General features: G+C 45.8%; 1 protein-coding gene across 2 annotated transcripts in view; it reads left to right on the plus strand.

Annotated features, from left to right (window-relative positions):
- Positions 1-277: 277 nt before the first annotated feature.
- Positions 278-22,418, plus strand: part of ANKRD17 (ankyrin repeat domain 17) — a 91,665-nt gene continuing 69,524 nt past the window's right edge. For both annotated transcript variants that reach the window (XM_086612308.1, XM_086612311.1), the window contains exon 1: positions 278-640. In XM_086612308.1, the coding sequence (XP_086468434.1) occupies positions 278-640 (363 nt within the window). The remainder of the gene's footprint in view (positions 641-22,418) is intronic.

Raw genomic sequence — 22,418 nt, forward strand, 5'->3', positions numbered from 1 at the left:
GGGGCGGCGGCGGCGGAGCGCGGCGCGGAGCCGGGGCCGCGCGCACCGGGCGGGCGCGCGCGCGAGCGAGCGAGGCGGCGGCCGTTGCGGCGCGAGCGGCGGCCGTTGCTACCGAAGGCGGCGGCGGCGGCGACAAATATCGCGAGAAGTGGCGCGGCGCCGGCGCTAGAGGTGACCGAGACAGCGGTGGCGGCCCCGGGTGCTTTCTCCTCCTTCTCCTCCTTCTCCTTCTTCCTCCTCACCGGGCCCCGGCACGGAACGAGGCGGAGCGACGGCCATGGAGAAGGCGGCCGGCGCGGCGGTGGTGGTGGCGGCGGCAGCGGCGGAGGGAGGCGGTGACGGCGGCGACAGCGCCGCGGCGGGGCCCGGTCCCCCGGAGGGGCTGAACGGCGGCGCCGGCACTTCGCCGCCGTCGTGTCCGCCCGGGGCGGCGGCGGCGGCGGCTCCGCGGGGGCTGGTGCGGGTGTGCGACCTGCTGCTGAAGAAGAAGGTGAAGGCGAAGCGGAGCGGGCGGGCGGGCCGGGCGGCCAGCAGCAGCGAGAGCGGCGGCGGCGGCAGCGAGAGCAGCAACAACGGCAGCGAGGAGGAGGACGAGGAGGAAGAAGACGAGGAGGAAGAAGAGGAGGAGGAGGTTTCCGAGGTACCGCGGGGACGGGGAGGTGGGCGGCGGTGGGAGCGGGGGAGGCCCCGGTGGCGGCGGATGGGGGGGGCGGGGGGGGCGGCCGCGGGGGTTTGCCCTACTGCTCCGGTTTCATAATTCCTCGGGGCTCCCGCCGGGAGCTGCCGCAGAGGCAGGAAGGGGGCAGCACCGGGCGGCCTCGTGGCGGGGCGGGACGCGGGGGGGGGGGCCGAGCCGGGCCTGGCCAGAGGCCTCCACGCACCTCCCGCCTCGGTAACGGCGGCGGGAGCGGCCGCCGGTGCCCGCCCGCCTTCCGTGCGTGGCGGGTGCCGGTGTGTCCCGGGGCCGGGGGGGTCCGTTGAGGGCGATGCGGAGCGGCCCCGGGTGTCGGGGGCTCCCGGAGAGCCTCCACCAGCGTGGCACGTGTGGCTGCGGTGGGGCAGGGATGTCCCCGGGCACGGGGCAGGTGCCCCTCGACGCCCCGTCGGGCGTGGACACGTGCCGCGGCGCGGTTCGGATCGGCAGAGCGGGGTCTGTGGGTCGGAGGCTGTGCGGGTGGGTCGGGGCTCGGGGGTGCCGCGCTGGAAAGCTGTTCCCGTGCTCCATGGTGGGAACAAACCGTCTTCCCGCGCCTTCTCCGCACCGACGGCGGCCGCCGTCGCGGCGTAGCGCTCGGCCGAGCACTGGGAAGCGTCGGTAACGTGCTCTCGTTGAACGTTAGCTTTTTGAGGTAGGTCTCGGTTGGAAAAGGCCCATCCAGACTGGAAGCCCCTTCCTTATTTGCGTGTATCATCCCCCAGAGTTGCTTGGCTGAGAAGTTTTAATTCTGTAACCTAAGCCGAACGTTCACTTCCGCTTTTTTTTTTTGCCTAGTGTCCTCAAAAAAAGCCCGCTTCGGGTTTGTAAGCTCTTCTTTGAACTTTTTTCCTCAGCGGTTTCGCTTTTAAGTGGCGTGTCTACTTTTGTGCTCGAAATAAAAAACGAGCAGGAAGAAAGGGAAGGAAGAGTCTGATATGTTTAAGGAAGGGCTGGGCTGAGATCCCGATAGGTTTTTCCACGGCGAAGCAGCATTCTGTTTTATTTCTGCAGAAGCTGATACGAGAAGTGTTTTATTCAATTCGTGTGAGATAATTTGCACAGAAGGAGAGTCTCAATTAACAAGTCATTATGCCTGGTGTGTTGGTTCTGTAGTATTTATTGTTAGGAAAGTGAATATCACCAAGTAGGCAGAAGTTTTCGGGGTTTAAAACTTGTAAGAGAGGCAGGCGGGTTGGTGTGCTGAGCCGTGCTCTCCAGTGGTCCTGGAGATGCTGGAAGAATTCTCTGGCTCTGTTGAAGCGAGGCCGTGGAGTTGTGCTGTGGTGGTGCCAAGGGATGAGTGCCTCCAGTGACTTGGCTGACGTACCAGTTGACAGTAGAACATGGAGATGAGTTGTATGTGGTGGCAACGTTCTACAGAATCGGTGCAAAGTGAAAAATCGGAGGAGGATTTATTTTGTGGTCCATAGCTGTGCTCCCAAACGGTTCCTTCCATAGCCGTAGGTACTTTTTTTAATGTACTTTGAGATCTGCAAAGAGGTAAAAAAGCAAATGATGGTTAAACTATCAGCAGAAGAACTTTTTTTTTTTTTTTTTTACTGAAAGAATGACACGTGCTGTAGATAGCCATAGCTGGCGAGGCAGTTTTGGCGTCCAGAAGCTTCACTGACCCTTTTATCTTATTCATAGCAAGTGAAGGCTTTCTCAGTGTGGGTGGTCTGGGGTCAAATATTAAGCAGGGGTAAGTAAGTGATAAACAAGTCAATAATACAGAATTTATCAAGTTCAGGATAGCATACATTTTGTCCTCTATCAGCTTCCTTTATAATAGTTTTTTTTCTTGATGTTTCAGGTTGCTTGAAAAAAACCACTGTTCTAGTCTTTTTCCCACTGACTTGAGGATGAAATGATACAGCTTGTAGGACATGCACAGCTGAAATCACAGTTTTTAGGAATGTGAACAAGAGGATGGCCTGGTTAATGGAGCAGAGGATCTAACTTCAAAGTAGTTCCCAGCAGCTCCTGGGGAGGAAATGTGTTTTGAGTGTTCTTAGAGAAAGGGAGTTTTCCTTGTCTGAAAGCAACCTGATGTTTAATTTTGGCTTAAAAAAAAAAAAAAAAAAAGCTTGTGTTTCTATTGTGGGATTTTTATTTGTTTGGGGTTCAAATTTTTTTTTAGTTCAGGCTTCTTCGAGATGTGCGTAGCTCGTGTGGCTTTGAGCAGTTGGACTGTGGTCTTGTGACCACTGGCAGTCTGGAAGGCACATAAAATGAAAAACACAAAGAAATCTAAGTTTATGGTTTTGCTGTAACTGGAACCTCTTGTGGAAACACAGCATAGAGCGGTGCTCCCTCCCAGCCATTCAGCTCGTAATCTCTGCAAAGTTAAGGCAAAATCTGAGGCTATTTTTTGTCTTTCTACTGCTTAATATGTTAAGACTTCTTTTATCTCTGGAGCCAAGTGCTTCTAGATTTGACAAGCAATGAAACAGCTTCTAAAAACAAGGAGTACAGTAGCACCAAGGCGGAGGAGTTATAATCGGAAACCTGGCGGATACTAAATCAGAAAAATCCCGTGAGTGGAAAGACATTGTTTGGCTCAGTTATCGCTGTGCTGATGGAATGGAATGGAAAGGTGTAATCAGATGTTTTCATCTCAGTCCGTTGGTCAAGTCTGGTAGATGTCCGTGTGGCTGCATAGGCACTGGATAGAGCTTTGGGAGATACTGGGATGAGATTCAGATTAACAACTCGATGAGCTCCTCCTGCCACGTTCATGGCAACCTCCAAGGTTGCTTTTGCAAACTGCAGCAAATTGCTGCTTGCCAAAAAATACAAGATTCTAGGTAGCGTGGCCCAGTCCTGCTTGGAAATGGCAGACTGCCTTTTCCCGAACTACCAGTTAGGAAAAAAGTGTCAACTCTTTCAACAGGAAGAGGAACGTTCGTGTAACAGCAAAATGACACCAGGAGTTACATACTGGAGCAGGTCAGCTTGTGTGCTTCCTGGCAGAATTGTGGCCTTAGTTGGGAAAAGATCACGTAGAATAAGCCAAGTTGTTGTTTTTTTTTGTGGGGGTAGTGGGATAAGCTGTTGAAGGAGCTGTGTTGTTGTTCCATAGGAGTGCAGTGCCACCAGAGAACAAGCGTTCAGGAAAAATGGGGTAGGTGCAGTGACACAGAGAGAAGATTTCATCATGTTCAGTGTTTCTTGGTGAGAAGCAGGTGCATCCCTGTCCTCGATGAGAATTGGGTGAGGAATGTCATGGAATAGGTCTGTGCTCTTGGGCCAGTTGATTTGTGGCACCTTAACGGGAAGTTCTTTGACTTTTTTGTGGGGTTTTGTACAGTGTGCCCAGCACCACCCGTTGTGGCACGACTTACTACTGGTAGGTAAAGATGTGGAACAGGTACCAAGAAAAGTGCCTGTCAAATTTGTGCCTTGGGTCAAGTCAAAGATCTGTCTTCTGGGCTGCTTAAAAGAGTGAGTTTTCAGGACGTGGGTTAAAAAAAAAAAAAGGGCAGTAGTGGGTTAGAGGAATGAAAGCTAACATAATGTGAAGCTTGGGAACATGGCTAGTGTTTGGGAACGTTATTATTATTTTTTTCTTTGTGGAAAACCTGGTTTAGCAGTTCCTCTGAGCAGGCTTAGATAAAAAACATAAATATGTAGGTTTCTGCCAAGTGATCTTGTATGTACTGATTTTTTTTTAACTGTTTATTGAAGATAAATGTTTAAATAGTGCAAAAAACAAGCAAGTCTTATTTTAGCAAGTTGCTATGTAAAAAATCTGATGTCCAGAGTGCACTTGGAATTCTCTTATGAAACACAGAAAGGTTTAATTGTATAATAAAAACTATGTACAAACTTATTTCACGTCCTTGAACGTAGAGGGTGTTTGCTGCTGGCAGTGAAGTTTCTAATTGCTTTTTCTAATATCATATCCATTTTTTTGTTTGCAAGTTCAGCTTTCTTCTTGAGCATGAAGTCTCGTGGTAATTAGATGTAGAACAGTGTTGGATTTGTGCGTGTTTGTTTCTGTTCTTTGGGTCATTTTTTCTGTCTGGTGTGTTTTGTTTCTGGATTCTCATATGATGTACAAATTAGCTTTGTAAATATAATGCTCAACAGTTTTAGCTATACCTGAAAGCACTGTGCAAAGGATGTTTTTGAGATGTTTGGGCTGTTTGTTACACGTTCTTGTTTTCACTTGGGCCTCATAGCTGCTGTAAATCAAAGTTTGGTTTTGTTTTTTCAGCTGCAATTGAATTAGTAGTTGAACTGAACTAGTAAGATGAAGTAAATAAAACAACAAAACACCACCGGTCCTCTAGAATTTCGTCACACAGAAGCAGCTAGACTTCTTGAGCTTCAGATTAAGGTGTTAATCTTCAAACTTGGACTTGGTGGTATGATTTCAAGAGTGTCACAGGCACGTGGTTGTAGTACTTAAATTGTAAAAGGCTTTAACAGCTTCAGTGTTGGTTGGAAACACAATTTATTTTTTAAATTTTTTCTCTAACCCCAACTGTCTTAATCAGCATCCTGGAATACGGCCTGTGGATTCTGCAGGGCCGCCACAGAGCCGGTGTGTCTTGCTGGACCGTTGTGTGATACGTTCTCCATCCTGCCATTGCTTTCATCTCCTTGTGTCCTCAAATACGGGACTGACTGGCACCTCGTGGGGCTCTGTCCTTGTTGGCGCGTGACATCCCGATGTACAGTTCAGTCTCGTATTTTGCCACATTTTTTATGCTGCGATTCTTTTCCTTCTGTCTACTTTGGCAGTTTTTTGCCTGTACCCTTTTGTTTTTTCCCTTCAGAAGATGAAATAATAGTGAAATCCTTGAGGAGAAATCCAAACTTGTGTAAGACCTAAGGCAATATTGGCTTTTTCCTCATCAGTTACTACGGTGTGTAGCTTGGTACAGCACTGGTTGCTTTAGAGCAGTTGAACTGATGTGCTTGAAAAAACAACTGATGAGCTGCAGCGGGATGGGTGGCAGACTTAGCTTCCATCTCTAGGAAGAACCTTCCCATGACACTTCAAAAACTTTGGTTCTCACCTGTAAGTTACTCCCAACGCAAAGCCTTCTCTTAGAGAAAATATTTTAACTGGGTTGGTGCTACGGGTGAGAATTTTGTTTTATCGTGGGTGAGAGATATGGTAAGTATGATGTAATACAGCTGTCAAGAGTTACCATCCATTAATTGTCTCTGACATTAGATGTCAGAGATGAGTAGATGAGTAGAATTAGAGATTGCCTGGAAGTGTGTAAAGGATGATTCTCAAATATCACTGAAATGTGAGGGCCGACAGGGCCGTTGGTAGGTTTCACAATACAAAATCTACTGTCGCTGACCCCCAGGTAGCATTAGCCAAACATGTTTAACAACCTTTCCTTATTGTTCCCTAGAGCAGGGTCCATCAAAATCAGTCTGGAAAACTGCAATAGTGATGTGGCTGGCTTGGCCATTCCCTGCTCACCGCCTCTGTCGTTGCTGGCATCACCCTGTAGATGATGAGTAGCGTATGCCCCGGACCTACAGGAGTTATGTTACTCCAATTCCTGTATGAGTTGGGACACTGAGCGTGCTGTTAACTGGCTGAGGTGGTAAGCAAAGATGAAGCGGTGTCTCAATGTGCGTGGCAAAGAGTCTAGGTGGAGTTAGGTATTGGTGGCACCATGTGAATTTGTTTACTTCCTCAGATATTGCTTCAGGAAATGTCCTTATAAACATAATTCCTGTGTGCAGGCTGGAGCCAAACAGCCCGTGTTTTAAGTTAGTAATTTGGTTCTTGAAAGAGCATGATTTCTGTGGAAGAGATTTAGCTGAGAGAATATCCTTATCTGTCCACTTTTAAGACAAATGGGATTATGTATATTTGTTTTTTTTCTCTATCTGTGTTTTAAAAACAAACCTGTTTGTGTTTGTTTAGGATATAGCTCATTTGGAAATGGGATTTAGGAATTGAAAAAATCAATGCTGCAGATCAAAGATAAGTAAGAAAACTTGAGTTCCAAGGTTAAAGCAACAAATCTTTTTAAATTTGTGTTTAAAAAAAAAAAGAATTACACAAATTTAATGTTAATGTTTTAGGCCATTTGGGCCGTATCCATGGCTGCCTTGGTAGACGTTCTGCTTGCTTTCTGAAATGATGTGGTTTGGTGATGGTATGGCATTCAAGGTGACTAAGCTGAACTAGCATCTCCAAGATGTGCTGTAACTGCAGAGCTTCTGGACCGATGTGGGATTTGTTTTTGCATCAGGAATTTTGGATGCCTCAAGAGAGAACATTACTTGTGTGGGTAGGGAAGCACTCAGTGCTTGCAAACACTTTGGATCAAGTCAGGTAGCTAACGTGTACTTAGGGAAAAAAAAGTCTTCCATAACGCGTGGTCAGCCTGACCAGTGAATGTAGACAAGTCTTGGTGTTGGTCTCTGAATTCTGGTGGTGATGGTTCAGTCCCGGCAGGAATATTTGAAAAAAATAAATGCTTGACCAATGAAGGGCAGCATTTCCTCTCTGTTTCTGCTCAGCAGTTAGTGCTTGGCGTTAGTGGGTGCTCAGAGAGGTTATCTGAGGATTCCACATGTTTTCAGCCACGTTCTTCCCCCATATACAATCACAGCTCTCAACTCTCTGAAGAGGTAAAGCCATGCGGAGGTGTGACTCAACTGCTGTGTCACCGTATTTTCGCTTTAGGTGATAGTTGTATACCAGGCTAAAAAGCAGCCACGAAACCAAGCGTGTCTGAAATACATCTTGGTGCTTGCAGTGTTTTCTTTTAGGCTGGATGTTGTAATTAGGATGATTTTGTTTGCGTCACCGAAAGCAGTTTTTGACACGTTTGAATTAGTGGGGTTTGATGTGCAGGTGTTGTTCCTCTGCTGTATTTTAGTAGAATCCTCAAGTCTTAGGAGTCTCATGGTGTGTTCTAGGAAATGAGCTGAAACTAAACCTTCATTTTATCTTTTTTTACCTGCCCCACCACAATATCTTAGGTCCTTGTGGTGTTAATCATCAAGAATGGGTAACATGTCCAGATAAGCAGCTGTTCAGATGCTAGCAAGCAGAGCTGGAAAGAACTTTTGAGTATTAAGAATGATGAAATGTCATTGTTTAGAATATCAGGTTGGGGTTTTGGCTTCCGTTCTCCTCAAGTTCGACTTGAAACATTCGAAAGTTAAGAGTTTGGACTCTTTTTTTTTTTAAAAAAAAAAAAAAGATTAGAAATTAAAAGCATCTTTAAGTAAGTAATGTGACTTCTTTCTACTGCTAAGAAGGCTACTTTGTGTTTGAGCCAGGTTTGTCTACCCTTGTCCTAAGAAAAAAGGAATGATTATTTCTAAGCCTGTATGTCTGTCCTTCTCCACAGGAACTGTTTTGTGGATTCCAGCCTCAGCAGAAGGAATCTTGTGGATTCCAGCCTCTCTCTAGGGCAGGAGATTCGGAGATAAGAGGAGGAAGGTCGTTGTTATCCTCCCAGTTTTTCCCACAGGCAAGAACCGAACTAAACACTGGGTTTATCTAGAAGCTGAAGGTCCCTCATATGCCTGTGTGTGGCAGGTATATCTGGTGACCCACATGTTTTTCTGTCCCTGAGCTTTACCATTTCAAAACTTCAGGTGTTTCTTTCCTTTTTCCCAGTCTTGTCCTGAAATGCTTTGCTAGCGGATTTTGCCTTTTTGTGCCGTTCTGCAGGTGTGCGTTGTTGTCCTCCACAGAATGGTGAACAATCCTTTAATGAGATTTAAACTTTCAAGTCATGATGTGACTTAGTTTTTTTTTTTTCTCTGGACCATGCAGTGTTGTTCAGCCTCTGTATCCGCGTGGGTACAAGTCCCACTGAAGTCAGGGGAGTCGGGCTTGTAGGAAGGTTGCAGTAAGCACATAGCTGCCAAAAGAAAAAAAAAAAAAAAAAAAAGGAATTCATTGCTCCTCCCAGCCACTTGGGAACTGAGCTCGTTGAAAAAAACCTCAACAACAGCAAAAGCATGTTTACAGTTGATGGGTTCCTGGATCCAGTTTGTCAGGCGGTCACACAGGAGCTTGTGCTGACGCAGCGAAGGGCTGGGAACTTGGGCAAGGAGGAGGGACAGGGCTGCCTTTTTGGTGGAACTGGGCATTTATTGCTGTCAAAGCAACACTTGCATTGTCTTGGAGGACTCGAGTTGTTAAGAATGCTACAGATCTGCGAGATTTTTTTTTTTTGTTTTGAAGGGCAAAAGTAGTCCTTTTGGCACTTCCTTTGGATCTTCTATTTGAAAGTGGCTGGCACAGTCGTGGAAAGATAAATCGTGCAGAATTTCTGTTTTTGTGTGCGGCTTGAAAACTTGCAAGCTTGAGATAAAATCAGCACTGACTCCTTTGTCTCTGGTACTTGTTAAGGTTCTGGAAAGCAGCATGTTAAGGATAGTGAGATAGAGGAACGAAGCAGTAATTCCTTAAAACGTTGCTGTGCTTTTGAGTATCACCATCACTGCTCCCGTGTACCGGAGTGCAGCGCAGGAACGGGGCGGTTTTGTGCCCCGACGGGCATGGAAGAGTCACAAGGCACGGTGGTGATCCGGACGGTAATCGGAATGGGACCAGCCAAGCTACTTTAGAGGAAAAAGAGCTCTTTGAACCTAACAGTCTGCTGGATAGAGGAACATATGCCTTCTGTCCGTCTCAGTCGCTAACAGAAGCGAAAGTTGGCGTAACAGCATGCTGGTATTTTTGGGAAGCACCAGCTTGATAAAGGATCTCCTCCGGGATAAATATAGTGGCAAATTTTGTGTGCTAAACGTCAAAAAAGGGCTTTTCTGGTTTAAGCTTCTATGTTACTTGTGTGCAAAATCATTGTAAATGTACTCGTGCCTTTGAGTTGAGGTGGGTTTTCAGGAACGTGCTAGTAAGGGCAAAAATATTTGGTATATGGGATGGCATGATGTGATGAGTTGATCTAACAGCGTACTCCTGCCGGGAGTGGGGGATCGCTTCCTCGGAGCTATTCCCAGCCGTGCGTTGGCACTGCCTGTATGTTGGGGACTGGCTCTGGCCCATTATCTGTCCCAAAGGTGGTTGGGTGGGTACAGGGGGAGAAGGGGGAGAGAGCTGTGGAGTGTTTTGGTTGGTTGGGTTTTGTTTTGAGAGGGGAACTGAGGTGGTGTATCAGCCTCAGGACAAGCCGTGTTCCCTGCGTGGGACTGCGTGGACCCTCGTTAGCCCAGCGCTGCTGAAGCAGCTCTGCCCAGTGCAGGTTTGTTAGGAAATTGATATGGATGCCAGTTTGTCCAGTGCTTTGGAGCTGCTGTGTGCTCTTCTGCCCCAGTGTGGCTTCGTATGCCAGTGGATGGCCCAAACCTCCGTCAGGTTGCAATTCTCTTTGCCTTCGGTAACTTTCTCGGCGTTACTAGTTTTGAGGAAGTGTGTGAAATAGTGCCACTGAGTAAGCACTTCCCTGAGTGAATTAGACTCGATAGTAGTAGTACTCTCGATGAACTTTAATTAAAACCCCTCTATTTTTGCATCTAAAAACACCCCACCTCAAAATCATGACATGGTTTGGGTTGGAAGGGAACTCAAAGATCATCCAGTTCCAACCCCCCTGCCATGGGCAGGGACACCCTCCACTACACCAGGTTGCCCAAAGCCTCATCCAACCTGGCCTTGAACACTGCCAGGGATGGGGCATCTGCAGCTTCTCTGGGCAACCTGATCCAGTGCCTCAGCACCCTCAGAGTGAAAAATGTTTTCAAGAAGGGCAGATAGATGTCTTTGGTGACTTTAATTGTAATCTGGAGATGGCTATTGCAGACTATGTGGTTGTTTCAAACCATTGGAATGCTTGTTAATAGAAATAACTTGAGCAATTGATTTTTTTAAACAAAAAAAAAAGTATTGTGCACACAATGTGGGACATATTTAATGTTTTTTCCTTTAAAATTTTGTGTGAGCTTGCAATGTGTTGATTACTTTTTTTCAGAGTAAAATAATTATTTTAGTCTCTGTGTATGATTGAGTTTATACACCAGTGGAGAGGGAGAGATTCTGCTATGAAGGAGGGTGTGCATACATTGGATTGAGAGGGGACCTCAGCTGGTCAGCGTGGTGAGTTGTCTATCTGTGCTGTTGGAGACTGCTGATGAGTTTTTGGTTTTGGACTCTTGAAAGCCTTTAGGGTCAGTCTTGGGCTAAAATGAGGCTCTCAGTGTGAGAGCATCGTGAATTGAGCAGGTCATATGTTTGCAAGTTGATTGTTGCATTTTTCCTCCTGGTAATCAGAGATAAACTGAACCTGTGATTTTATTTCTGAAGACCCAGCAAAGAAGAGATGGGGAGCAGGGAGTGTTGAACTCCAGTGAAAGAGCATTGTTCAGCCAGAAGTATTTCAACCTGGCAGCTGGTTCAGCCGGGCTGATAGTGAATGCTGTGAGTTCTGCTGTGCCCAGTCTGTCTCCATCTTCCAAGTAACCTCAGATGAAACAACCATATTGAGAGAATATCGAGCACACAAAAGTCTCTCGCTGTTTTTATTCAGTTTATGTCTTTTTCCTGCTTAAGCCTTTTGTTACAGCTTGTGCTCTGTTAAATTCCAGGCTGTCAATGAATGGAGTAAGTTTTCTAGACTGTTAAGTCCGTGAATGTGAGGATGCCATATAAGTAACTCTGATCATTGAGAGCTTTGTAATAGAAAGAAACATAATGTACATTTTTATGGCTCCTACTTGTTTCCATAACTTTTGGGGCAGATTTCAAAATCTGATATTAACCGAGTCCATATTCTTTATGAACGGTCTACCTGGATGCAGAGCTGTTGAAACAACTAGCTGATTCACAGCTGGGAAAAGGGAGACAGGGACATCCTGATCCAGCAGATCCTGGATTAGACTTTGACATGGAAATGCTTTATATCAGTGTTGGTTTAATTGGATTATTATGTATAGGAGAAAATGATGGACTAGGCCACTTAAAAAGGAGAAAGTGGCTTTTTGTGGTTGAAGGTTTCCTGACTCTTTGTGGGGAACGTATTTGCACTTAAACTATTCAAGAACTTCCAGTGGCTGACAGCTGCTTCTGTCCAAAAGTGCTTAGATTTCAAACATTAGACAAATTCCAATGTATATCCATCTAAGCTTAATGGTTGAAAAACTGGAAGTAAGAAACGAGCCTCCTGCGTGTTGCATTCAGTTCTTTTTATCGTTAGGGAACTTAAAAGAATTCCTTAACCATAAAAATGGTTAGGGTTAGGGAGTCTTTTGTTATTTGTTCGTAGCATTCTGTGAGCACCAAATCTTCACTGATGTGAAGATAGCTTGGGTTAGTACTTAAAATTAGAGAGGTGTTGGTATTAATGTTGTTGGACTGTTTGTGACTCCTACGTAAGACAAATAATTGCTCTGTTCAGAGGCTCTTCAAATGCTGCGTGCTTTATACGTAGCTTTCTTCTCACCAGTATTTCACGTGTGGAATGAGAAAGGAATATATTTTAATTGACTTGAAGAAGGATGCAATGTATCTTGACACAGTTGTTTTCTAACGATGCTCTAATTCATCTTCAGGGCACTGCTATGGATGGGTGAAGATATTTTCGTTTCTCCTTTTTCCGTGCTTAGATTTGCTTTACAGAGTTGAAATCCCAAGTAATAGGGCTGATGGAAACACTGCCTGGTGAAGAGGGCGTTCTGCTGATCAGAAGGGTTTCTCCCACTCGGTGTCGGGATGCTGCTTACTCGCTCGACTAATAAGCTCTCTTTAGGTGTCCATTTCCCTTAGGCAGAGATGAAGATTTATTTCAGAAATATTTTGATGCGGTGCATCTACTTTCTGTTTAGAGATGGATGGTGTAAGAGGCTGCTAATAGTATTTGAGAGCATTAACTTCTGACTCTTGACTCGAGCGTTGGAGTCTCACTTGAGACAGAGTTGGCTTTTGCCTTTCCGTGTGTTAGAGGTGCTGGAAAAAGTGCTCTAAAATAGCTCAGTGCTTTTGCCACAAGCTCGTGCGTGCCGTCGGTGAATCCTTACAGTTTCCTTAGCTTCCTGGCATTAGGTTGCCAACTTTTTTTCAGTTGTGGAAGTGATTGCCTTTTTTAACTGAACCTTGAATGAGAAATCTTACATTAAATGGTAATGGAGCATGGATGCTGAAATCCTCCAACCATTCCTGGGAGGAGACAGTGTGTATTTGCAAAGAGTTCTCTGGATACAGAGTCGTTACCTTCCCCGATCCCACCACAACCCGTCAGCTGCCCAGTATGCTTTGCCAGCGGAGTGCTTCTGTTAGGGCAGGAGACATCTGAGGAGGGATCACTGTGAAGGGATTCGGGCAGCTTTATTCCATCAGACAGGTCATAAACATCCGAGTCCGTTGGCAACAGTCGCTCTTCAAACCTTTTCCGTTCTGGGCAGTCTTCTAAATTGAAATAAAAAGCTCAGGATATGTTTATCTTGGACTTGCAAAAGTAGTTAAGTACAGACACCTTTCAAAGATACTCGTTTCCTTGGAGCTGTGGAAAACCTAGGTCTCAAGACTAGCATGTTAAGGCCCCTAAAGGAATAAAATGTAATCCTCTGCAGTGTTCCATGCTTCCCAAAACAAGTAAAACTAAATGAACAGAAAATACTGAATGTAGCAGGAGGGTCTCGAAAGCCTCACCGCTGCCCTGGGACGAGCGAAGAATATGCTGGACAGAAATGAAAGATCTGTCTTGGGAGAAAGCTTAGTTTTTGAGTGGGAAATGGTCTTGAACAGTCAAATTGTCGTCACATAGTTGTTACAGAAAACAAATCCATGTGTTTTGTGCTGGTTTCCTTATCTTTGGGAGGAAACAGCTGAAACGAGTGGTGTGATAGTAAGGATGGGCAGCAAGGATTGTCTTGTGGTTGTAACGCTCACGTGAATAGTCCACGGCAGCTTTGGACAGGAAAGTCTGAAATGCTCAGAAAGACACACTCAATTAGAAGGATAAAGGAATAAAAAGGAATTAGAGTATGTGATAAAAATGGTAGATTTTATCCGGTTAAAGCCCATCATCCATGTGCTCCCCCACCCTTTTGTAATAAAAAGTAGAAAGGAATAAAGTAGATTTCTTGGATTTGAAATTCTCTAAAGCCCCTACATGAAGGATACTGGGAATAGAGCTGACAACTGTGGAAGTGTGATTGCTGTAAGAAGCGAAGAAAAATAAAACAATACAGTATGTGAAAATAGGAAAAGCAGATGAGGGTCATGACTTAGATGGTTCCTGAGGTTTGCTTTTGGCCTGACGTGGTTTTGTGGAATCGCTAGCCACTGCGGATCAAGAGGGGGGAGTTGGATGGATCTGGCTAGAGAAGCTGAACCAGTGGCTTTAAAGCTCTTTTTTTGATATTGACATAGAACCAAGAGACATCACCAAATGCACCAAGTGATAAGTGCTGGAAACTGCTACCAAGTAAAGGTCATGCTTTTGTGGTCTAACAAAATTTCTATACTAAAAAAAAAAAAAAAAAGACATGCGAAATAGCAGAGAAGAGCATGTTGAGTGTGTTGGTGGCTGGCTGAGCTGGATGGAGTGCTGATAGGTACAGGTGCAGTGGGGATGGAGTTCCTAACGGAGGGTGATAAACACTACTACAGATGGACAAGGCAATGGGCTTTTCTGGAGTAGTGTGTACCCTTAGGGGTGTCCGTTTGGGGAAACGGTCAGTTCGGACTTAGCTGCAGATTTTGAAAAACTCTGGTTTTACTTGAAGAGCAAATAGGAAGAACTTGACAGAGTCCAGCAAAAGAAACTTGGGCAGGAAGAAATGGACCCACCACAAGGCTGAAAGCTTGTATTAGCTGAAGGAGGAGGAGGAGGAGGTGCACATTAGGTGGTAGATAGTTGCAGTATGTCCTTGAGCTATATGTTCCCATTACTGTCTCTCTCAATAAAGTTAGGTTTCTGGTTGTTTGTTTTTTTTTTTTTCTTTTTCTTGAACCATCTTCAAGATAGTTTTGGTGACTTTAATACAGAATAGCTTCAGTAACCGCGTCTGTTTTAGAGGGGGACTGACTTCCTAGATATTTATGAAGTTCTTAGATTTAAAGGTGTGTTTTGGTGATCCAGTTCTGCAGCCTTTAAGACAGAATAAAGCAAGTCCAGACTACAAAAAGTCATCCCTTGAGTGTGTGATGATTCGTAAAGACATTTAATGGATTTTCTAGTTGTTATTCTGTAGGTGATTTCTTGTCTTGGACCTTTTTTGCTTTCCCCTTAAGCAGGAATAGGAATGCTCTCCCAGTACAAGGGATAAAGCTCGGGACAGAATCTATAATGGGTAGAGATCTGAGGTATTCTGCCAGTATATTCACTGCTTTACTGCTGCTGACTTGGATGTTCTCGCCCACGTAGACTTTCAAACACAAGTTTGAAGCAGCCTCAGAGAAAGGTCTCTGAGCATTACTTGCACATGGAATGTTGTTCTAGCATACAAACAAGTGCTCGTGTATCTCACGTTACGATGCTTTTTTGTTTCATGTTAGAAGAGGAAAGTTGGTCATTTGAAAGTTTTAATGATGGGATTTTCCCCTTTGTGGATTAATTGAGTTTTCTGATTTCATGGGTCTTTGTAATCCATATTAAATGACCATCTTCTCTTCACAAATGTAACCTGTCATATTCAACATGTTAAAATACATTTTGTTTGTGCTAAGTGCCTTGGTTTGCAAGATATTTCGTGTGACAAGGGTGAGATTTTTGCCTCTTGGTGCCCTGCACTTAGCAGAAAAATAGAATGTCGCAGAACTTTGGCTGGAAACCCACCTGCTTCTTGGTCTAAACTGGCTCGGGAACTTTTTGATTCTAGATGAGGTCCTCTTTTTAGGACTGTCTGCCTGCTGCTGGAAAGAGAAATACTTGGGAAAGCCATGCTGAAGGGGGAAACTGAGTATACTGTGTCGAAGGGCTGTTTTAAAATGTTTTTTTCTTTTTTCCCCAGCTCGAAATGATTTGTTTTTTTTTTAATAATGAATGCACCTCATGGTTCTGCTGAATAATGTGTTAGTATCTGTGTGGGACACGGTTTAAACAACTCAACCTTGACACTGAGCTCTGCGACTCCGAACAAACACACAGAAAAAGTGTGTTGATGTGCTTTGGGACGGTTGGTGACCAGTACTGCTTGATCAGCTGTTAATAGATAACAATGTGCTTTTGTGATATAAGAGTGGGAATTGTCTGATCAATTGTTGAAACGCTTACATTTCTGGGTGCCAGAATCTGTCTCGGATCAATTGTTAAATTGCTGTGTTCCAGAGTGACGTAACCCACGCCGTGCCAGTTCAGAATTGTCGGTGGCCTGTGTGGTACTGGAAAACTGAACTAAGAACCTTTGAAAAACTGTCCCCTCTCTGACTCTTGAGCATTGGTAACTCCACGATGTATTTCATCCTGCATCAAAAACTGAGTTCTTGCGGATACAGTTATTTTCCCTTTGGCCCAATCATGTGCTGTTCACTCGGTTTTAGTTCCCAGTGCTGTGTGGGGAACCCAGCATAGAGGAAACCAGCCTTGGTTTGTTCTCATCCCTGGCTTTGGCCTTCACGGAGCTATCTCAGGATTCCCTGTGGTCTAAGACGCAGCGACTATTTCAGTGTAGAAATAGAATCATAGGATAGAATAGAATCACAGAATGGTTTGGGTTGGTAGAAACCTCAAAGATCATCCACTTCCAACCCCCCTGCCATGGGCAGGGACACCCTCCCCTACACCAGGTTGCCCAAAGCCTCATCCAACCTGGCCTTGAACACTGCCAGGGATGGGGCAGCCACAGCTTCTCTGGGCAACCTGTGCCAGTGCCTCACAGCCCTCTGAGTGAAATATTTCTTCCTTAGATCTAATGGAAATCTGCCCTCTTCCAGTTTAAATCCATTGCCCCGTGTCCTGTCGCTACACACTGTTGTAAAAAGTCCCTCTCCAGCTTTCCTGTAGGCCCCTTTAGGTACTGGAAAGCTGCTATAAGATCACCCCGGAGCCTTCTCTTCTCCAGGCTGAACAGCCCCAACTCTCTCAGCCTGTCTCCAGAGCAGAGGTGCTCCAGCCCTCGGATCATCTTTGTGGCATCCTTTGGACCCGCTCCAGCAGCTCCATGTCCTTCTTGTGTTGGGGACTCCAGAGCTGAATGCAGTGTTCCAGGTGGCGTCTCACAAAGCAGTGCTGCTCTAAGTTGGTCTCCTCAAGCTGCACTTCAACTGTTGACTTTATCACCTTCTGAGTGGGAAACACGAGGGCTTTTCTGAGTTTTAGGCTGAGAGAACGTAAGGGGCCACAGTACGAAACCAGGATGGACGTGCATCACGTGAATGGCTGCTGCGGTTTAGGGTACCACTTGTGCAGAAGGCTGTTCATTACTACTGGGTGGTAATATGTGAGAGTACTGACTAGATCGTGCCCTTCAGAGTAAGGAAGAAAAACCACAACATAATCACCTTTCAAATAGAAGCTGAAATGTTCCAAAAAGATAAGTTTTTAAAAAAACAAGCAGCTAGTTCAAGTAATTCATAGAGCTGGACTTAGAGGAAGAAATGGGTTTGTGTTCACCTTGGCAAAAATTGAAGATAAGTTTTCTGACCTGTGTTTAAAACCCTAAGTCGCACGGTAGAAATATGAAAGAGTTAATCATAGACACCTAAATAGGGTTTTTTGTTCGGTTGTGTTTTTTTTGAAGGAGCGGAATGGGAGCCTGCATCGAAGCCTTTATGTTTTACTGGTGGTCTCTTAGTGGTGTGGAGTGTTGGGAACAGGGCTTTTGGAATCTGGTATTCCAGCCTATGCAGTTTCTGAAGTGGTGGATGTCTTTTGGCAAACCAATGCTTCTTTGTAAGCCTACACCCAAGGGCTGCAGATCAAGGTGGGGTGGCAGAGGGAAGGAGGTGAGAGAACAACAGGGATGCAAAGAGGGCTGGAGTATTGGGATTTTGGGTATGAAAGCAAACACTTGCTGAGTGTCACTTGCCTTCAGTTGAATATCTGGCTGATTTGGGTGTTTGCTGCCCTCACAATTGTTGTACAACCTGACTCCTCGTGGTGTTGCTGATGGCATAACACAACTGGAGAAGCTCTGAGTTGTTCTTTGGGTTAGGGTTTTGTGAATGAAGTTATGTTGTTGCCAACAGAACTGTGTCTTCCAAGCGGGATGGGTAACTGTTCAGCTCTTGGGGTGAGCTTGTTTCTGCTTCTCCGGATTGTCTTGCTCTTGTTTTCTAAAAACGGAGATGATGATGCTATTCAGTTGGCTTTGTCTGGAACAGACGACTTCTTTTGTCACTGTGTTATGCTGTCTGTCCGTTTGAACATGTTTTCGGTGTTGTCATGTGTCAAGTATCTCAATCTCAGCGTTAAGTTGGGTGTTTTATGCTTTTTTTAAAGTGATATAAGGGATCTGTGAATTCTTTACAATGCTCAGAAGGCTGAATAACTAGTCTTTTGAGACATGAGTGTAAAGTGGGAGGTGATGGGTGGTGTCATGGGTTTTTCTTGTTTTATATATCTTTTTTTATGTATATATATAAAGGAATCCTTCAAGTTGACAGGGATGGGTTTGTACTTGGGCTAACGTTTGTGTATAACTGCTGGCTTGCATGTGCACAGGATCAGTTGCTGGGGGCTGCTAAGGATATTAGAAATGCTGAGCTAAAAGCACTAGTCGAGAGGAGCCATGAAATTTTGTCCTGTGATGCCTTGCATGGACAACAGTTTCCTACGGAAAGTAGGCTGCGATATGTAGATGTTGGTATGATTCATTTCCCTCGAGGCAGCTGAGACTTCTATGAATGTTCTTGACTATCCATCTTGAGATCGTTCAGCTTTTGCTTCTGTAGGTTCACGTGCCCGATGAAGTTGGGTGGGAAGTCGGGAAGGCACTACTTGAAGTGGTGCTGCAGTCAGTACTGTTAAGGCAGACCTGAGTGGGCTGAAGTCTGTGCCAGGTGTTGGCAGATGTTGTCTTCCCCTCAGAGTTAACCTCCTTATAAGGATAAGTCATAAATTTTTTTTTTATATTGTTTAGAGCTTAAAGACCAAAACTCAAAACTGGCTGAATAGCAGACGAAATAGTAACGACTGGATTTATCAATGACCTCCTCCAGTATAGGACCTCTGAAAGGAAACCTGACCATCTGAGCAGGCCAACTTCAGTAAGATGTTTGCTGAACAGCGTAGAAATCCTCCCGTGACGTCGAATGTGTAGGTCGTACTGAGTTTTGACAACAGGCTCAAGACAAGTGACACAGTGTCAAAGATGACCAGCCTTTTGAGGTGCTCCTGGAATGAGTTCTAGTCAAGCAGTGTAAAAGGTGGTGTTTTCCCACGTGGAAAACCAGTATGGACATGGCTGAGTAGGTGTAGGGTCTGTGTAAAATGAAGGAATTTCTAATAGGCGAGTAGGGTGTATTTCTGATTTTTTGGGGTTGAAGAACAGTTTTCAGCAGAAGAATGTAGCTCTGCCTAAGATTTAGACTGATGAACTAGAAATTCTCTTTGTGATGTTAGTAGTCAGCCTGGTCAGCTTTCTAAAACCCAATAAAACATATTCTTGCTCTTAGGAGAGTATTTGTTACAATTAGATCATTTATTGAATAACGATGATGTTGATTATAAGAAGTGACTACTACTAGAATTTCTTCAAGTCAAAATGTGAATTTAGTTCCTTTGACCGTTAGACCTGTTTGTGCTCTGCTAAAATGAGTTCATGAGAGAGGAGATTTTTGTGACCTTGACAAAATTTATTATGCTGCGTTTTTTTAAACTAGAAAATCAAATATTTCGAGTGCTACAGATAGCATTGCTCAACGATTTGGACCAGCTACATGCAGAACAGATATCACGGTCACCTCATGTTCCAAGGAGTGTGTAAAATGTCTTTTTTCTTGGTCCAAATTATGACTTGATATTTTGGGTGAAGCAGAGAGGAATTGTGGTGATGCCAATGGTTCTCACAACTACTTCTCGGCAGGATCAGTACCTTTGTTACTGGAGTTGCAAGCTGTTTTGGATTTCTTGCCACCCTGCTCGAGTAGTGCTGAAGAGGATGGGGTGGCTGGAGATGCTGGAGTTGGTAGCACAGCTCGGAAGGCTGGTTGGTTGGTTTTAGAAGGTTGAGTTGCAACGGGAAGCAAGATGATAGCTCGGAATAAAAAATGTGGGCCATCCCATGGGTCTCTTCATCTAAGGGTTGGTTTTCTCGTCCCTTTTTGAGGAGTGAGCGTTGTCAGCCAGAGAGGGTGGGATGGGATGGGATGGCAACGACCAGGAAAACCGCCTGGAGAGGATTTCTCGGGAGGAGCGTGTCCCTTGGGGTGTCCCCAGCATCGCTCCCGTCTTCCCACTGGCAACCAGTCGGTCAGGCCGGGAGGAGCCCTCCTGCTGGGACCACACCAGCTGGCCGAGGCGCCGCTGGGAATGCGGGGGGACCTCCCGGTGCGCGTTTTGTTTTTTGTGCGCGGGCCCCCCCCGCGCTGCGGTGGTTCGCGCCGGCGCGGCGCGGGGTGGAACGTTCCATTTCCTCTTCCCGTGTGACAGCGGGGGGGGTCGGGGGGGGGGGGGGGGGGGATGGGCGGGCAGCCAGCGTGCTGCTGCCGGCGGCGCGGCCGTGCGTCCCGGCGGCGGGGCATGGCCGGGCGCTGAGGCGGGGCGGGGGCGGCCGCCATGGAGGCCTACGTGCTGGAGGACATCCTGGAGGTAGGGCCGGCGGAACAAAGCCGGGGGCGCGGGGTCGGGGCGGCGGGGAGCCGTGCCGGGCGGGCCCCGGGGCCTGCGCAGGGCCGCCGCCGCCTCCCGGGCCTTCTCCCGGGGCCGGACCCCGGCGCTGCCCCCCTTCCCCGGGTGGGGGGAGAAGCGGGGCGGCCTCCTCGGCACTGCGGTCCCGGCGCTCCGGCTCCCAGCCCCGCTGCAGGACGCTGCTGCTCCCAGCTCTCGTTATTTCCTTTTTTTTTTTTTGGTTTTGTTATTTCCACACACCCCGCGGTGTCTTGCGCTGAATGTGTCAGGCCTGTGTGATTTCGGTGTTCCCAGGCATCCCGAGCATCGTCTGCCTTTGCTGCAGAAGTAGGTGCTGCGTTGGGAAATAAATGACATTTTCGCAGAAAATGCTGTTTCAGCCAAACATTGAGGCCTGCCTAGGAGCCGTCAAGTTGGGACTTCTGCTCCAAGGGACACAGATCCCTGTTCCACGCTGTGATAGTTAAAGGAAATATCTTCTTTTGCTGGTCGTTGTTCCTGTGGTTTTTCTGGTTTTGCAAGCAAAAACACGGTTTGTTTGCCAGATGACTTTTCTAAATATTTGCTTGTTTTCCTTTGTTGCAACCAGAAGCTGCTACCTCTCTAGCTGCTGTCAGGATTTGAACAAGAGTGCTTTCAGTGATGCTCGTCCTGCAGACTTTTGTCCATACTTCACGTCCCTGGTTTTGTTACTGTAAAATTTTAAATCGATAGAAATACTTAATGTTGGTGTTAACTTCAGTGTGAACCTTGGAGCCGTTTGCCATAGTGACATCCAGAACGTTAACACAACCACTCAGGTTCTGCTGAAGGAACTGGTGCAGATGTAGGAGCAAGAGATTTTTACCAGTATCTGTGTGGCTGGGTTTCTGCGGTGAGGTAGGAAGACTAAAAGTGGACTGGGCTTTGTGCCATCAGAGAAATATTTCACTACTTAGTTGTCTTATTAAATGCTGAAAGCTTTTTGCTTTTTTTTTTTTCCTTCCCCTTTCCTCTTGCTTTATAGTTGTTATGTGCAGCTCGGTAGTATGTCAAATGAATAAAATGCGTGGTGTTTTTTGGTGTTCTTGTTGGGAAAGGCAGTTTTGCAAATGAATTGTGTCAATACAGCCACATTTGGTGTTTTTATTCGTCAACTAAACAATTTATCTTCCTTCGCAGAGCTGGATGCAGTGACTTTTCTTTTCTTGATTTCATCACATGTTCTTTTGCTAGTTATGAGCCTAACTGCATCCAGGTAAAACCTCTTAAAAATTCAAGTCTAACTTGTCTGACTGCACACGTGTGTGAATTACGACCGAAACAGTTGTTGATGGGTGTCTCAAAGAGTCTCGTAGCGTTAGAAGCTGTTCAGAATCTGAGTGGATCAGTAGGAGCAATGTATTTGTCCTGCCTTCCCAGTAAGGATCCAGAAGTAAGACTCGATTGTCCTGAAACTTGTTTCTATTCTAACATTTAACAGTGTGTTTATGGTGTGTGTTTTATTTTCCTGTTTTAGGCTTTTTTTCTCCTGTGGAGCAGTTTCTGATGTTCGTTCAAAGACAGCAGCTTGAAGACTGAGAGAATTGCTCTTGCCGAGGCAGCAGAATCGATGTCTGGTCTTTGTTTTATTGAACAGACTCGGTACTGCTTAGCATTCAGTTAAAATTTGCAGGGATTGGTCCTTCCCTCTTCACAAAATTTTCAAGAAAGTTGTCACCTCCAAGTTGGCTGTAATTTTAAAAAGGAAACCAAGACATTTTCTGGTCGTGCTAGTTGTGTCGATGAGTTAGTGTAGAGATGGAGGTTCAGATTGTGTTGGAGGTCCTTAGTGGAAGCAGCGAGTGGATGCTTCTGGGACAAAGATATCTCCTGAGTTCAAAAGGTAGATAAGGATCAAGTTATTCCTAGTTCACGTGTTCTAGCTTGCCCTAGCGTGAAGGCAAATTCCTCAGGGAGAATTCCAAGATGAGCTGAAAGCGTAATCTCTGCTTGTTTCATTACTGAAGTTGAAGGACTCTCTTAGAAATAATTTTCCCCAATACTTATCT

Source organism: Tauraco erythrolophus, chromosome 5 (assembly GCF_009769465.1).
Source record: "Tauraco erythrolophus isolate bTauEry1 chromosome 5, bTauEry1.pri, whole genome shotgun sequence".
Lineage (NCBI taxonomy): Eukaryota > Metazoa > Chordata > Aves > Musophagiformes > Musophagidae > Tauraco > Tauraco erythrolophus.